This window comes from Fundulus heteroclitus, chromosome 8, assembly GCF_011125445.2.
Source record: "Fundulus heteroclitus isolate FHET01 chromosome 8, MU-UCD_Fhet_4.1, whole genome shotgun sequence".
In the NCBI taxonomy this organism is placed as follows: Eukaryota; Metazoa; Chordata; class Actinopteri; order Cyprinodontiformes; family Fundulidae; genus Fundulus; species Fundulus heteroclitus.
The window spans coordinates 28,271,044-28,287,425 of NC_046368.1; the positions used below are offsets into that span (position 1 = coordinate 28,271,044).

General features: G+C 45.2%; 2 protein-coding genes across 5 annotated transcripts; one reads left to right on the top strand and one right to left on the bottom strand.

Moving 5' to 3' along the window:
- Positions 1 to 240: 240 nt before the first annotated feature.
- Positions 241 to 6,407, bottom strand: mzt2b (mitotic spindle organizing protein 2B). Of its 4 annotated transcripts, none has more exons than XM_021320056.2 (5): positions 6,271 to 6,407; positions 5,950 to 6,138; positions 5,717 to 5,874; positions 3,361 to 3,498; positions 241 to 1,137 (listed from the first exon to the last, which is right to left on the bottom strand). In XM_021320056.2, exons 2-5 carry the CDS (start codon positions 6,123 to 6,125, stop codon positions 989 to 991), a joined length of 621 nt encoding a protein of 206 aa, XP_021175731.2. In that variant the 5' UTR covers positions 6,126 to 6,138; positions 6,271 to 6,407; the 3' UTR covers positions 241 to 988. The 4 variants fall into 4 exon arrangements, with proteins under 4 accessions (XP_021175731.2, XP_035996404.1, XP_021175728.2 ...); XM_036140511.1 differs by having other exon boundaries at positions 241 to 1,134; positions 6,327 to 6,345; XM_021320053.2 differs by having other exon boundaries at positions 6,327 to 6,344.
- A 361-nt stretch (positions 6,408 to 6,768) lies between these two features.
- trim23 (tripartite motif containing 23) lies at positions 6,769 to 16,352 on the top strand. Its single transcript, XM_036140510.1, has 10 exons — positions 6,769 to 6,918; positions 7,464 to 7,626; positions 10,205 to 10,326; positions 10,423 to 10,701; positions 11,106 to 11,288; positions 11,376 to 11,591; positions 11,721 to 11,985; positions 12,083 to 12,193; positions 14,631 to 14,755; positions 14,849 to 16,352. Exons 1-10 carry the CDS (start codon positions 6,820 to 6,822, stop codon positions 15,026 to 15,028), a joined length of 1,743 nt encoding a protein of 580 aa, XP_035996403.1. The 5' UTR covers positions 6,769 to 6,819; the 3' UTR covers positions 15,029 to 16,352.
- The last annotated feature ends 30 nt before the right edge of the window (positions 16,353 to 16,382 follow it).

Sequence of the window (16,382 nt, forward strand, 5' to 3'; positions counted from 1 at the left end):
GCAAGTATAAATACTTTTGTGAGCCACTGCCAACAAAACAGAGCTGTGGCTCTTCAAAGGCTGGTCTCAGCAAATTGTTTTTTTTTTAGCAGCGTTTACCACCTCCAGGTAAATATTAAAAAGAAACGTAACATTTACATTACTACAGTGGAATTAATGAGCTACTGTGTGTGGAGATCTTTAAAAAGAACAAGCAAAGGGGAGATTTAGTGAAAAAAAATTAAACATAAAGCAAACATGTTAGGTTCATCACCACTTTTATTTATTATATTTTATTTATGGTATAAAAACATGCGCACATCAATGCACTTGGGTTATTCAATAGAAAATATTCAAATTTAAATATTTGACTACTACTTTTTGTACATCACTTCTATGCAGTGAAAACGCACTTCAGGTAAAATTCTCCATTTGACCACAATAACTAGACCATGAGCAGGGATAAGGAGTTGGGCTTTTTTCTTTTTTGCATCACAAGAAAATGTTATCAGATAGATGCCCCTTGTGCTGAAAGCATACTTGCACTAAAGACCTCTGCAAGCAGAGGAAAGCTCTACAATAGCATGTAAACATGTTTGGAAGTTTCTTTGCAGGGCAGTCCATTATTTGCAAGATTTTTTCTGTAAATTTGTGTTAAACTTCCCTGACCACTTCCAAACTGATTAGGCTATAATTAAAAAAAAAAAAAAATTAAAATCGAACACAAACTTCCTATCTCAGCATCTGTCACATATACGTTGTTTTTTTTCCTCCTCGAGGTTCATTTTAAGATGAGTTAGGCATACTGACACTCCAGTGACACGAGTTATAAAACAAGAACTTCTGAAACATTTTCTTGTGCCGTTTTAAAGCCAAAGGCACATAAAATGCAAGAACAAACAATGTCTAGCTATTTATGAAGTAAAACCGTCTGCTTGACATCATTAAACACATAATTTGTATGAAACGAAACCTACAATATTTACAAAAGGTCCCACATCCATGAGACTCAGGAGGAGTTGATCTGTGAAGAGGAGCTACTGCTGCCTGAGCTCTTAGTCTTCTGCCCTCTAGTGGCGCTTGGCTGCCGCTGCGCCTTCTGGCTGGAGGGCTCTCGACTTTTCTCACTCTGGCTCGCCCCAGCTTTAGTGCGCGCTGCTAAAAAACAAACAAATAATCAGTCAATAAACAAAATAAAAATGTGGGGGAAAAAAAACTAAAAACTTTGGATTACTGGGATTTTTTTTGGTCTGTTTTCGGGTTCCAAGCAGCACAACATTAATGCAGTTAGGAAAGGCAACGACAGGGACAGATGCAGCACATGCTGCCAAATGAAACTGACATGGACATTTTTCACATCCTCTTCATGTCATTGCTACCAGCACATCACATATTACAAGAAAGTGCCACAAAATTGCTTTTAGCAATAACACAATGTGATTGGTTAGAGTCTCTAGAGAGTTTAACGCCCACATTTAGGCAGATATTGGCGTGACAATGTTTTTTGATGCAACTATTTTTTCATAAACCCAACTGGGTTGGACCAACAGCTAATCAGCCGTTTGAGATTCTGTTGCCAGGAATGTGTTTATCTGCATCACATTTGTTCAACTGTTGTGTGATATTCCTCTCTAGAGATTTTAGCTTAACCTCAGTCACGGGTCATCTACAGCATCCCCCAGTGACTTTCTTTAAACGGAGGAACTGCCAAGAGATTCCATTGGTTATCAAACTTTCATTTAACCAGGTACAAGACCCACTGAGATCAAGACGTCTTTCAAAAGGGTGAAAAGCCAGCAGCACACGTCATGGTGGACAACAATAACTAAAACAAACGTTTCAAGAACAGAGTGGGGGTAATTTAACGGAGTTGTAGGTACAGTAATGAACTGAGCTAGAACAGACAGCCTTCCTGGCGCAGAGTGACCTTTCGGCTGGAAGATGTGCCGTTGGTGCTGAAATCTCTCTGTCAGCCAAGCACAGAGACGGGAGGGTGGGCACCGTGAGTGAGCCAGGAGCCCAACTCAGGACCACAACGTGGGCTCTCCGGTTCTTTAGTGGCACCGCTGGTGTCGGAAGGTGACGGACCAAAGGTGGTTCTGAAACCTTGACTCGCCCATCATTTATCCCTCCTTTTCTTATCAGGTTAACTTTGGTTTTTAGAATCCAGGAAAAAGTTTTTTTTTTAGGCTGACAAACCCTTGATAAAACGTTAGACCGATCAAGTTTAGATAATTTTGTGAAAATCTCCGTCCTTAGTCATCAAACTTTTCTTTTTTTTTTTGACATTTGTTTTTATGTTTGTCTTTACTTAATGAAATCATTAGGAAATACACCTTTAGTCTAATTAAGTATAACTATAATCCTTGATAACATTATTTACCAGTTCTGGGAAGCTTTTCTAAGAATTGTTAGTTGAGGAGCAATTATTTTCAATTGATGCTAAATAAATCAAACCTACAAAATCCTCTTATGTGAAATCATTCAGATTAATTTTTGACAATTACAACATACAGTAGATTACAAGACCGATTAATTTGTTGTAGATTAACCGTTTAAGATCTCCTAATGCTGTGCAAGTAGCTGACTGCTGATAATCTGAGACATACATTCAAATCTGCATAAATTAAACGCTAACATCTTAAAACGTCTTTCTTCTTTATTACACGGTCCTTGAAAGCACATCACTTCTTTGAATCTGGTATTTTCTTGAGTGATTTTAAACATTTAACCTGAAACAGCATGAATGCTAATGCCATTTACTTGTTTACAACAGAAAATATAAGTGAAAGATGAAGAAGAGTATTATTCCGCTGTGGTCAAGTTCAGGTTTCAGAGGAAATCAAGCTGCAATCGAAATAAATCGATTTAATCGATTAATTAAAATTAACAATTTAACAATTGGAGAAGATCAAGATAACTGGTGTATTCTCCAGGTTTAAAAGAGCATAAATGAAAATGACCGTTTTCCCCATTTATAAGCTACCATTAATTGAAAGCATAACAGAGGTGGACCTTTTCTAAGCTACTTTATGGTACTTATTCTTTAGCAAATTTGGTAAAAAAAAAAAAAAAAAAGTCTAATTTTGGACTTTCCCCCATATATTTCAGCCACTTTGAAAACAAAACAAAATAAATTAACAGCACAGTGAATGTGCAAGCAACAGAGGGCATGTTCTAGCTTTCCACTGCACAAGCATGCATGCACGTGCAAACACACATGCAAACACAAAAAAAAACAGTTTCCATTCATCATGCTTTGTGAAATGAGGAAGTCTGGGCTTGCATTATAAATAACAACTCTTGGATTTCTAAGAAAAAGTGAGCAGGGTAGGTGGAGGGGGCAGATGGAGGCACAGGAGACGGTGCTGCAGAGGGGACCTTGGGAGTGAGGAGAGCTGGCGTCTTGGGGGCCGTAGACCACAATCTTAGTGCTGACCCTTGCGGATCTGGGGGCTGACGCCGAGTGGTGAGCTGCAGCAAGCTTAGGGCTTTTCCCAGAGACCAAAGACTCTTCATCTTCAGGGAAACAGGAGGCACAGGAAGAAAAGAAACAGTTTGTGTGGGATAGCAAAGAAATCTGAAGAAACGGTGACATGCAGAGTGAGGCGCCGCTGTGGTACTCGGTGGTCTTTATTTCACTCCCTTATGGGTGTAAAGCCCTTACTGGGGTGGAGTGAAGACGGGAGGAGTTGGTGTGTGGGGATTAGCTAAACAACACGACCCTACACAGTTCAAACTGAACTTAAAGGAAGATATTTGCATTTTTCCGGTTTGAAACTAACCTGACAACAGCCAGCTGCATGTATCGCTTCGCCTAGCTTCACTCACATCCATCTGGGACCTCTCCATAGCAATTGCCTTTATTGAAGGCTGGGCCTTATCAAAACTCCTTGCATATGATTGGATAAGCCACTTGTCTGTCATCTTTATCGACGTGCTATTTCAACCACTCACACCGAAGCTAACCCGTGACGCTGATGAGAGCGACGCAGGAAAAAGAAACCCTTTTTTTTTGTTTGTTTTTGATGTGTTTGCGGCTCTAGTGCAGGGTTTCCCGCAGCGCTATCTTGGCGAGGCGGCCGCGGAAAACGTGTCGTCCCCCCCCCCGCTACGCGAGCCACACCGCGGAAAACATGTCGTCCACCCCCCCCCCCCCCCCCCCCCCACCGCTCCCCGAGTCGGTCCGCCTCGCATAAGCAAATTCCTGCGGGAAACACTGTAGTGGCACACCTTTTATTGACAGTGAGCTGACAGGAAGAGGGGGGAAGACAGGCGGCAAAGCGCCGCGGGTCGGAGTCGATCCCGGGCCGACCGCGTCGAGGAATAAAGGCCTCCTTATATGGTTAGCGCTAACCGCTCCGGGGACGCGTCCGCGCCCCGGAAAACAAAACTTGCCAAATCCGGTCGGGAGAAGGGCGAAAACATGGTTTCCACCAACAAAAGCCTTCAGAGCCGTTCTCTGATGTTCTTTTAATGAAACAATATTAGGTAGATTGGACAACACGGAAGAAATAGCAGCATCAATGCTAACGCTTGCTTCCTCGATGCGAGCCGCCATTGTTGTTGTTCACGGTGGCTTCTCCACTACGTCACATCCATGAAACACCCGCCCTGCGTCCTGATTGGCCAGACCATAAATTTGGTTGGGGAAATCACTTTCAATGAGCCGTGTCCCAGATGTATGTGAGTGGAGCTAGGCGGAGCGATACATGCAGCTGGCTGTTGTCAGGTTAGTTTGAAACTGGAAGTACGGAGCAAAGAAAAGCTCGTCTGAGGGAAAATAACGAGGATGGCTTTTGACCCGGAATATTTGCCCAACATTACCAAGTCGAGGCACGAATATGAAAAAGACATGAAGTTGTTCCTTGTCTGTTTGCCACAAACAAGGTTTCAGAGTATCATCTGAAAAATCCCTGGATTTTTTTTGCCCCCCAGTTTTTTTTATCTAGAGTTATTAGAACATCTTGGACACACAACTACAAAATAATTAACCTCGAATAGTATTTTGGGTCAAAATATATTTATAAGTTTTTAGAGAGGCATAGAGCCATTCTACAGCCGTTTTGGCTTAAAGACTCAAATAAAAAAATGTTTCTACTTTATAAATCTAACACTCTTGGGTCTTTTAATCCAGTATCTTATGCAGATTCTTAAGATGGTTTTGCGATCATTGCCACGTTTGCTGCACTTGTGAAAAACAACTGAATAAACAGATATTTTGATGGTTTATGTGACACTGAACCTAACTCAGTTTTTAGAACCAAGGTTGCAGACTATGCACACGGTAAGGGAATCAAAATCCAAAACACTGACTGGTAAAATGTAAAAAAATAAAAATAAAATCAAGTTTGTGATGAGATAAATCTGAAAATAAAGCAAGCCAACTAAATATGTGTGCATTTACTGTGCATCTTTAGATTTCTGCTCTTTAGAAAAACAAAGAAACTAAAGGGAGGGGAAAACTACCGTAAATGTTTTTCCATACTTATCTGGACCTGGAAAAAACGACTTTAAGAGAGGGTAGGAACCCTAGCTGAGTCACCTAAACAGTCACGTACACTGAAGTTGGTTTTTGTAACTAGATGTTAAAAAAAAATTCAAGAAGTGTCAACACACCTGCAAAATACTGTTTACCTGAACAGGTTTGGGGCATTTCATTTGTTCAGGCGTGTATTTTAAGCATTGAGGCAGCTGTTTGGTGTTTGTCCATCCTAACTGAACCGAACCCACTAACCTTTGACCTCTGTAGGCGCCGTGGTCCCGCTGGTTGTGTGGGGGGCGGAGGAGGACTCTCCACAGCTCTCAGCTACTCTCTGGCCTGCACACATGGCCTTCAGCGTCTGGAAAACGGCTTGAGGGGCCACGTTCATCTTCAGCAGGTCCACCATAATCCTGGGAGGGCGAGAAGAAGTCAGCTGGCTCCTTCGCGGACTGACAGCACAGGGAGACCGGCTTTAAGACACTCACTTGAAGACCTCCTGGTCCACGGTGATCCCTGCGGCCTGAGTCAACTCAAAGAGCTCACTTTCTTCAGCACTGAGGACCTTCTTCTTCTTTATGGCATATTTCTGCACGTTACTTGTGACGACGAGCACCGGGGAGTCGGGGGCCACGGGCCCCGACTGCTGCGCCTGCTGAGACATCGCTGATGTAAACCTGAGAGCGAGAGCAACTCAATCAGAAAGCGTTTACCCGCGCAGAGTGAAAACAACGGCGGCACATTCGCCTTTTCTTTTTTATAGGTATTAACACATCCGGGACTACAACACTCTAAATCAATAAACATACCAAACCAAAATGCTTCACTCAAATGAATTATTGCTGTCACCGAGGGAGTAGTTGGCCGTTTTGCTACAACAAACATACAGAAACCAGACGCGCCAAAAACGCGTCAGCGCTGTGAAAAGGTTCACCGAGGGATGATGGGAGATGTAGTCAGAAAGCCCTTTAAACCTGTAAGAGCGCCCAGTTTGAACCACTGAGCTAGCAGAACAGTGTTGTCTTTTTATCGTGATAATTACTTGCTTTAAACGGTAATATATATACGCTATAACCTCACCTAAATGCACATTAAATATAAAGATCCCTAAATGTATATAGTTTATCTCTGCAAGGATAACACTGTTTAATTTATTTTTTACCCTGCACAATTAAGCCCTAATTTGTCTCGATTTATCACATAAAAAAGTCCCAATAAAACACACTGAGGTTCTGGGCTTTAACGAGACCAAACGTGGAGAATTTAAAGCCCAGTTATCAACTTTGCAGGCGCTAGCCGAGGCTAGCGAACGAAAGCGGAAGTGCTTGGGGGATTGTCCTCTCCGCTGTCGTCTGAGAATGGCCGCCGCTGCAGCAGGGATAAACAAGCAGGGCGCTGTAGCGACGATGGAGCCCTGTCTCCGGCACGGCAGGGGAGCGCATGGAAGCTCCGTGAAGGTCAGAATAAAGTCGCTGAACATAAGCAGCCAGCCTCTGGTCGCTGTGCTGCTTTCTTTTAATAAAAAAAAAACGCCTTCATGGCTTCATATGAGGAGCTAAGGTTGCTGCGTTGGCGTTGTTGGCAACGGATGCTAAAGGAGAACCTACCTCTTACGGGAACTGCGTATGCATATTTTTTTTGCACCCTAATAAGGCTACTTTTTCATAATTCTCACAAGATCTATGTAACATCTTAGTAGGGCCGTTCTTAATGCTGTCAATCGCTGCAGCAGGCTAACAGAGCCTATGCTCGCTAGTCGGCGTTTGCTTCAAGGGTCACTGCAGCTGTTTGAAAGCAAAGCTCAGCAATCACAAGTTCGCAGCTTGAGGAGATGACACCGGTGAAAGCTGCGTGTTGCTTTGCATTTGCTTAAAGTAGAAAACAATCAAAGGTGACATTACGGCTCTGATCGCTTTGGCGCTGCGTGGTTCCCCATGTTCTTGGAAAGCATCCTCATTAGAAGACACCTCGCAGAAACGGGCATCTCGTTTTGTCTCCTCAGGTGTTGGAGTGTGGTGTGTGCGAGGATGTCTTCTCCCTGCAGGGAGACAAGGTCCCTCGCCTTCTGCTCTGCGGTCACACAGTGTGCCACGATTGTCTCACCCGGTTGCCCCTGCATGGCAGAGCGGTCCGCTGCCCCTTCGACAGACAGGTCACAGAGCTGGGTGAGTGAACCCCGAAGGCCTCTTCTACCTGCAGGGGCCCCATGACACAAAATGTAAATCACCCCAAAGGCTCATGTGTGTATAAAATCACATTTTTAGGGGCCCTTGGAATTGCCCTAGATCCCTCGTCCCACTGTCTACATGAGTAGTGATGCAGACTTTCCAGTCAAGTAAACTAGCAGGATTAAAGCACTACTGGCAAAATTACCAGGAAGGGGCTTATGTTTTTTTGGTTTTGTTTTTGTTTTTATGGGGACACAGAGCAAAAAATAAATAAATAAAAAATATTTAATTGTGTAACAAGTGAGCCACAGAGCCAGTTGCAGACCCCTGGTCTAGCAGATGAAAACTGTGATCCCATTTCAGTACAGCTGAAGCTAAACGTGAAACACCTAAAAGTAAAACTGTAAAGGTAAAAGATGAACTTTCTGTGCCAGTGCATAGCATCATAAGAAATTGGTTATAGTCTCGTGTCTTCAGTACAGGGGCCAGGTCCAGTTCAATGGGGCACTGGCCCCTGTTGGCCCCTGTCTAGAATCTCTCATGTATTAAAGGTAAATACTACAGTGCCTTGCAAAATGTAGTCATACCTCTTGAACTTTTACACATTTTGTCATGTTATGTCCACAAATCTTCGGTATATCTTAATGGCGTTTGGTGTGACTGATCAACTCAAAATATCGCATGACTTTGAAGTTTGTTTTACAATGAAAACAAAAAAAACAATCTGCTGGAGTTTGCATGCGCCTGTCTGTCAATGTCAAACCCGTGCTTCAGAAATCACTCAATGAGTCCACCTTGGTGTAATATGATCTTAGAGAACATCAGTGAACAAACGGCTTCACGGAGATCAAGAAACACAGCGGACAGGTCAGGGAGAAAGTTGTGGAGAGGTTTAAACCAAGGTTTGGTTGTAAAACAACATCTCAAGCCTTGAAATTCTCTTATCAACGGCACGAGAATGGCTCACTTGCAAAACCTCCCAACACCCGAGCGTCCAGCTGAACGGACACGTCGGGCAAGGAGGATTCATGGAAAAACACAGCCTTGACTAATCTGGAGGAGCTTCACAAATTCACTTACCTGACTCCGCCAGATAGATTTGCTCCGCATATCCATCTGGAAACCTTCCGTTGAAGTAACTTTGGGAAGGGGCGAAAATACTGGTTAGCTGATTGGCCTATGTTGGTGATAGACGGGCCAAATGAACCAATCAGATTCGTCGTCGCTCGTAACAGAGCGACGACGAAAACACAACCACAAGCCAAGCTACTCTTGCTGCTGCAGGTAAAGGCTCGTTAGCTTAGCAAAGAAATACTCTGTAATTCCGATAAAACTTGCTCGATAGCCACGCTAACGCTAGTTTCATCGGCTGAAGCCGCCATGTTCTTTAGACTGAACTGTCGCGCTTCCCGTTGCGTCACACCTCAACCCGCCTCAAAGCCAACGCTGATTGGACGTTCGTTTGGTGAACGGCTCCAAATTTTCTTTAACGGAGAGTAGCCAGACTGATCTGCGAGTGAAACCTTGAAAGCTCGCGAGATCAGGATGGTCTCACGAGGCTACAGATTCACATCTCAGGTGGAAAGGGTCTCACGGGAATGCTGTGAGCCATCCACGCTACAAAATCTGGAGGATGACTAAGAAACAAAGCCATAAGCAAGCCTGTTATGAGTTTGTCACAGGCCATGTACGGCTCGCGCGTGGAAGGAAGGCGCTCTGATCAGACGAGACCGACATGTGACGTTTCGATCACTCTCCAGAGCGTTGGGTGTGATGGGAATCTAACACTTTGGCATCAGCCACAAACGCAACATTTCCCCATAGGTACGTGGCATGTGGCAGCATCATGCTTTGTGGAGACCATTCCACAGCACGGACTGGGAAGTTGATCAGAACCGGTGGGAAGATGGATGGATGGAGTTAACCTGTTCAGCCAGACTGATAATGTGTGGAACTCTCCATCCTGCACATCATCAGTCCGGTTCTGCTCCCATTGAATCCGTTCTGGGAAAGGAGGGACATTCAGCAGAACTCTCCGAGCCGATTGGGCGAAACGACACCTAAAGCCTGCCTATCAAAAGGTTAGATTTAGCCAATCACGGTATCCAATTAATTGCGTTGGTTCGGCTGTGGGCTCAGCCAAACTTCTCCCGTGTGTTTGTGAAACCTTAAATACCGCGAGAATTCAGCTTGCAGGCAAAGGTTAGGATCTATGTCCTTGAAGAAAATGATGGGAGGAAAACTTTTTGGAGGTCGGGCCCAAAAAAAAAAATCCCATTAAAATCAATAAAATACTCAAATGAGAGAGGAAAAAAAATCCACAAAAACATTTGAATTGCAGGTCTAAATTCCAAGGGGGTGAATACTTTAGCAAGGCACTGTAAATGTTCTCTGGAACCATCACAAACAATATATTGATCAGCAAACCTGGTGAGGGGGGCAGAAATGCAAATTGGTTTCTGAAAAGAAAAGTTAACTCCTAGAATTTGTTATGATCTGTCGAAGCAGTTTATTTTGTACTAGTTTCTGCCGACGTGCCGTCAAATTATTTAACTCTTTCTTCGCGTCTGTGTAGGGGACTCTGGGGTTTGGGGTCTGAAGAAGAACTTTGCTCTGCTCGAACTCTTGGAGCGACTCCAGAACGGCGCGAGCAACCAGTCTGGAATGGCCGAGGATGCCCTGAAAGGCATGGGAGAAGTAAGGCGGTCACACGCAGAGGGCTCAAAAAACCCCGTCCTCCTCTCTATCCGCCGCAGCTTTTCTACAAAACCCTTCCCCTTTTTGTCCTGCCAGTGTATAATCCGGTGCGACGAGGACGAGAGCCACACGGCGTCCATGTACTGCACGGTGTGCGCCACGCACCTGTGCGGCGAGTGCTCCCAGCTCACCCACTCCACCCGCACGCTGGCCAAACACCGCCGAGTGCCTCTGGCTGACAAGCCCCACGAGAAGATGCTCTGCCCGCAGCACCAGGTTCACGCCATCGAGTTCGTCTGTCTGGAGGAGGCCTGCCAGTCCGGGCCTCTCATGTGCTGCGTGTGTAAGGAGTACGGCAAGCACCAAGGACATAAGGTAGGTGGAAAGGTCTACAGAGACTTACAAAAAAACAAAAAGAGTCATACCCCGTGAACGTTTTCCCGTTTGGTCGGGTTACGACCACAAATTTAAAGCGATAGACCAATATATTGTAAAAGTAATGCATTGATATCCAGCCTCCTTATTAAAGTCCTACGAGCCTGTTTGATTGTAGTTCTGTGAACTACAGTGAAAGAATTTAAATCAAAATGAAAATCCAGACTTAAATTCAGCTGAGAATCAGTGGCAAGACCTCAAAGTTGATGTTCCCAGATGCTCTTCTTGCAGCCAGACGGGGAAAAGGCTCAATGGGGTGTGAACGCTTTGCATGGGAACCGCGGCGGTTTCAGTAAACCTATGTAGTCTGAGGCAGTCGCACATTGTCGCCACTTCCTGCGCAGCACGCTCTCCTCGAAAGCGAGGCCAATCAGATCCGCGCGTCCATCCTGGACATGGCCCACTGCATCCGTACGTTCACCGACGAGGTGTCCGAGTACTCCAGGAAGCTCGTGGGCATCGTGCAGCAGATCGAGGGAGGGGAGCAGATAGTGGAGGACGGAGTTGGCATGGCGCACACAGAACACGTGAGCTACGTCACCAGGCTTCCATCTTTGAACCGAATTACGGGGCTTCTCATGGGACCTTTTAACGTCTTTTTCTGCGTCCAACAGGTCCCCGGCACAGCGGAGAGCGCGCGCTCCTGTGTCCGCGCTTACTTCGCCGACCTCCACGAGACGCTGTGTCGGCAGGAGGAGATGGCCCTGAGCGTGGTGGACGCTCACGTCAGGGAGAGGCTGATCTGGCTGAGGCAGCAGCAGGAGGACATGACCATCCTGCTGTCCCAGGTCTCCACTGCCTGCTTGCACTGCGAGAAAACGCTCCAGCAGGTCCGCAACCTTTTAAACCAACGATCCCACGCAATTGAAGAGACTCCTTTGTTGTTGTTGTTTGTTATTTCTCCAAATGGTTGAATCTCGGGTTGTCTCTCTGTCTGTGTCTCTGCCTCTGTGGTGTAGGACGACTGCAGAGTCGTGCTGGCAAAGCAGGAGATCAACTGTTTGTTGGAGACTCTTCAGAAGCAGCAGCACCAGTTCACTGAGCTGGCAGATCACGTTCAGCTGGATGCCGGCATCCCCGTCACCTTCACCAAGGACAACAGAGTCCACATCGGTCCGAAGATGGAGATCCGAGTGGTGACTCTGGGCCTGGACGGAGCGGGAAAAACCACCATCCTCTTCAAGCTGAAGCAGGACGAGTTCATGCAGCCCATCCCGACCATCGGTAACGGCTCCGTAAAGCGCGCCGCGTCCGGCCTCGGCACCGCCTCCTAAATGCAAACGTTGATCGGGAACATTTCCCCCCTCTCTTTGTCTCGCAGGTTTTAACGTGGAGACAGTGGAATATAAAAACCTGAAATTCACTATCTGGGACGTGGGTGGGAAGCATAAACTGAGACCTCTGTGGAAGCACTATTACCTGAACACACAAGGTATGTTGGGTGTTTTTGTTTTCTTTGAGTGTTTAGAAAGTTGATTTGTGATCTATATTGAAAAAGGATGAAAACAAACTGTTGCACTCCCTTTGTATGTTTCTTCCAGCGTTGCACGTTTAGAGGCTGAAATCTGGTATTTCTTCTTTGCCAAAATAGCTTTAGTTTAGTCAGGTCTGCGCTTTGACTAGGTCATTCTGACACACATGTATTGATCTAACCTAAAGCTCCACAATATATTAGAAAATTATGCAGGGAAGATATTATTGGTTAATATTGCAAAGATAATATGAGTTGCAATGAACTGTAGTTTCCTTACTTTTGTTTTTCACCTGTTTGCTGCCAGCACTCTGACCTCGGCCATGTTGGATACCAATCTGGAACGGTTTCTGTAGAAAATGCACTGAGCCTCTATTCCACAGGCTGAAAATATTGAAATCCCAAAAGAATCGTGACACTCAAACAGAATGTCAAACAGCCTTTCTGTGCACACAAATGTGATAATATTTTTGCGGTACGGTGGGTAAAGTTCAGTACTGGACACATCACCAATTTTCAGGGTAAATGCATTTCTAAAGATGTCGCTGGAACTAGATTTTCCCCAGATGTGGATGACAATAACCCAAGTCCGCATAAAGGTATCAAACCATAGATGTCCTTAAGTGACGTTATGTGTAACAAAATAGAATAACACAGGGTAAAAGTTTTGAACCTTTTTTTTTTTTTTAGTAAAATGCGTATAAAATTCTTAGTTGCTAATGAGATTCAAAACGCTTCCTGTATGGAGAAAGTAGTTGTAGCCAATGCTCCTGTGGGATTTTGACCCACTTTTCCAGACAAACTGTCTTCAAATCCTGCAGGTTCTGTTGGACCCGTCCATCAACTCTAAACTGTAGATTATTTCATTTACATTATTTTCTGTAAGAATTGAAACTCTCAACTTATTTCCTGTGGCCAATGGAACATTTCCTCGTCTGTGTTTGGGCTCGTTGTCTTCCTGAGTTTTCCACCTTTGCTCTATTTATCCATCCTGGTGGGTGGCAGCCGATAGTTCTCAAGAAAGCTCATCTGTCGGTTGCCCTAAGCTGAGAAGCAGCCCCTCAGCACCATGTTCCTGCCTGAAAACGTCCTCGTTGGTGTTTTGGGGTGACATGCTGAGCCTTTTGATCTCCAACCATGGTGTGTATTGTGGCGGCCAAAGAGTTTGGTTTTGGTCTTATCTGACCAGACCATAATCTCCTAGCCTGGGGGTCTTCATCTCCAGTCCTCGAGGGTCCTGCAACTTTTATGTGCGCCTCTGCTCCAACACACCTGAGTCAAATAATAAGGTGATCAGCAGGACTCTGGAGAACCTGACTGCAGACTGAGGAGGTCGGTTGAGGGTTGTTGGACAATTATTCTTATAATTCTTGGCCCTTTCAGTGTTGTCTGATACAGTGAGCAGCGGTTCGCCCAGGAGTGAATGTTATTCCACCATTATTGCCCCTACGGTGCTACAGTAGTTTAGAAATTCTTCTGGAACCAACGCCATCGGTATGCTTTGCAACAAAAAGGTTGTGATGGATGGATGTTGTTACCGACATCAGGTGGAGAGTTTTGTGTCATTTCCAGCTTCAGAAATATATTTAAGATACGATGATTTATTTGTCATTACACCTACAACAAAATTTGGTAGATCAGGTGGAGGGTTAGCCTGAGCCGCTGCGCCACTAATGGCCGACCTGACCAGCGCGTCTTTAGTGGTGGAGGAAACCTACGCAGACACGGGGAGAAGATGCCGGCTGCGCACAGAAAGGCCCCTGCACTGCAAAAACGGATCTAAAAATATGTCCTTAAACATAGTGTTTTTGTCCTTGATCTGAGCAGGTAAATAAGATCATTTGCCAATGGAATGAGTATTTTCACCCCTAAATTAAGATAATTAGACATCCTGCTCTTGAAATAAGATGATGGAGATGAATTGTTCCTATTTTAAGTGCCAAAATCTTATTCTATTGGCAGATCATTTTATTTACCTGCTCAAATCAAGGACATATACACTCATTTTCAGGAAATGTTACTTATTTTTAGTTTGGTTTTTGCAGTGTGCCGAGCCCAGGACTCGAACCCGAGCTTCTTGGTGTTACGCAAGAGTGCTAACCACTGTGCCACCATATTTATGTAGAAAATTATGTTTAATACGTATTCTTCCGCATTATAATCCCGGTCGATTCTTTAAGGTGCCATGCAGAGACGCCTTGTCTATCTTTGCAGCGTTGCTCTGGCTGGATGTCCTGGGAAAACCCACGTACCCTGTTTCTTCCACTTCTTCCACTTCACGTTACATTTCTGTAAAAGTCTATAGTAGGTTTTGGGGCCGAGCGTTTGGAGCGTGCCCGTAAGGGCCGTTTAGATTTTATGGCTGACGTCCCTCTCCCGTTGTGGTCTCTCGGCACAGCGGTGGTGTACGTGATCGACAGCTGCCACAGGGACCGACTGATGGAGGCGCACAGCGAGCTGGCCAAGCTGCTGACGGAGAAGGAGCTGCGGGACGCCTTGTTGCTCATCTTTGCAAACAAGCAGGTACCGGTAAAGTTACGTTCAGCATCGTGTCGCCCTCTCCTATCGGCGGCAGCAACTTTACTTTGCCTCCCCCCTCCCCTCCTCCCTCCGCAGGATGTCCCCGGCGCCTTGTCCGTGGAGGAGATGACGGAGCTGCTGAGCCTGCACAAGCTGTGCTGCGGGAGGAGCTGGCACATTCAGGGCTGCGACGCCCGCAGCGGGATGGGCCTTCACGAGGGGCTGGACTGGCTCTCCAGGCAGCTGGTGGCCGCCGGCGTCCTGGATGTGGCCTGAACGCCGTCGCCTGTCCCACCGGAGCACCCCCTCGACCCCCCGACTCATCAGCACTCGAAAACCCCTTCCAGCCTGACCCCGCCCTTCATCTCTTCTTCTTCTTCTTCTGTGCACCAGTGTGAACAAAGCAAGCCAGATGTAAACACCTTCCCCGGCTTTATTAAGATCACGGACGTCTCTCTTTATGCCGTCGCACCTTCTATATGTCAGAATTAACCCCCGTGGTCATCTACATAATGCAACGTTAGTTTATCTTTGCCCCGAGCTTTTGGACACGCCTCCTTTCCGTGGCATCCATAGCTAGCTGGCTTGAATCTATTTACTCTGAAATGCTCCTTGTGCTGCGACAGCCTAGACTGTATTCGTGTCATTCATGTCCATCCAGAGCAGTCCTTGTCGTGATAATGGCTTCAGTAACGTATGTTTTTTTTTTTTTTTACTACACTAACCATTAGATAGTTCAGGTAAATGACTTCAGTGACCTTGTATTGTAACCCAGCACACCTTGCATACGAACTTATCCCAGACGGTGACCGGCTATAGCTTCAGTGAGTCGAGTGGCTTCTAATCGGCGTTCATCGCCACGTCCAAGCAATACCTGCTGTTGTGCAACTGGCTGTTTGTTTTTAAGTCATCTGAGCTCGTTTTCCTTCAGCGCGTGAACCTGTTTGATGCTCCAGCCGGAATTGAAGGGTCGCACTGCTTTGCTTTGTGTCGAACGGATTCCTGTTACAGAACAACTGTTTACTGACTTTATTTATAGGTGGGAACGGTGGATGTTTATGCGACCGAATGATGAAAGGAGTTTTTTTTTTTTTTCACCCATAGCTTCCATTTTGCATGCAGGATTTGTCCAACACGCTTATCGGGTGCGTCTGCTGGAAGCAAGTCAACCGCCGGCTGTTACGTTGTCTATTAACTTGTTAAAATTGCTTTCCACGAAAAAAAAAAACAATGTGGAAAATATCTTCTCTCTACTCTCTCTGATTTACCTAGAAGCACCTTTTTTTTAATCCGCCTTCGGTAGTAACGCAATGTGAATTTCAGACATTAACGCTTCTTATTGGGGAACCATCGTTTGAGTTGGATCTTTATTCATTGCTATGTAATGTTTAATATTTGTATCTACGTATTAAAAAGAAGAAAAAGAATCACAGTGATGCACGTCTGAGAAGCCTTTCCGTGTAGTTTGTGAGAACTGAAACGTCGAAGCACAGTACGCAGTGAAACCTTTGTTACAAGTGGACTTGATGGCGGCTTTTGTAAATTATAAATAATGTGATGCTGTAAAAAAAAAAAAAATAATTAAAACTATTTGACATCCTTTGTACGGCTTAAGTTTCCACCTGTTTGC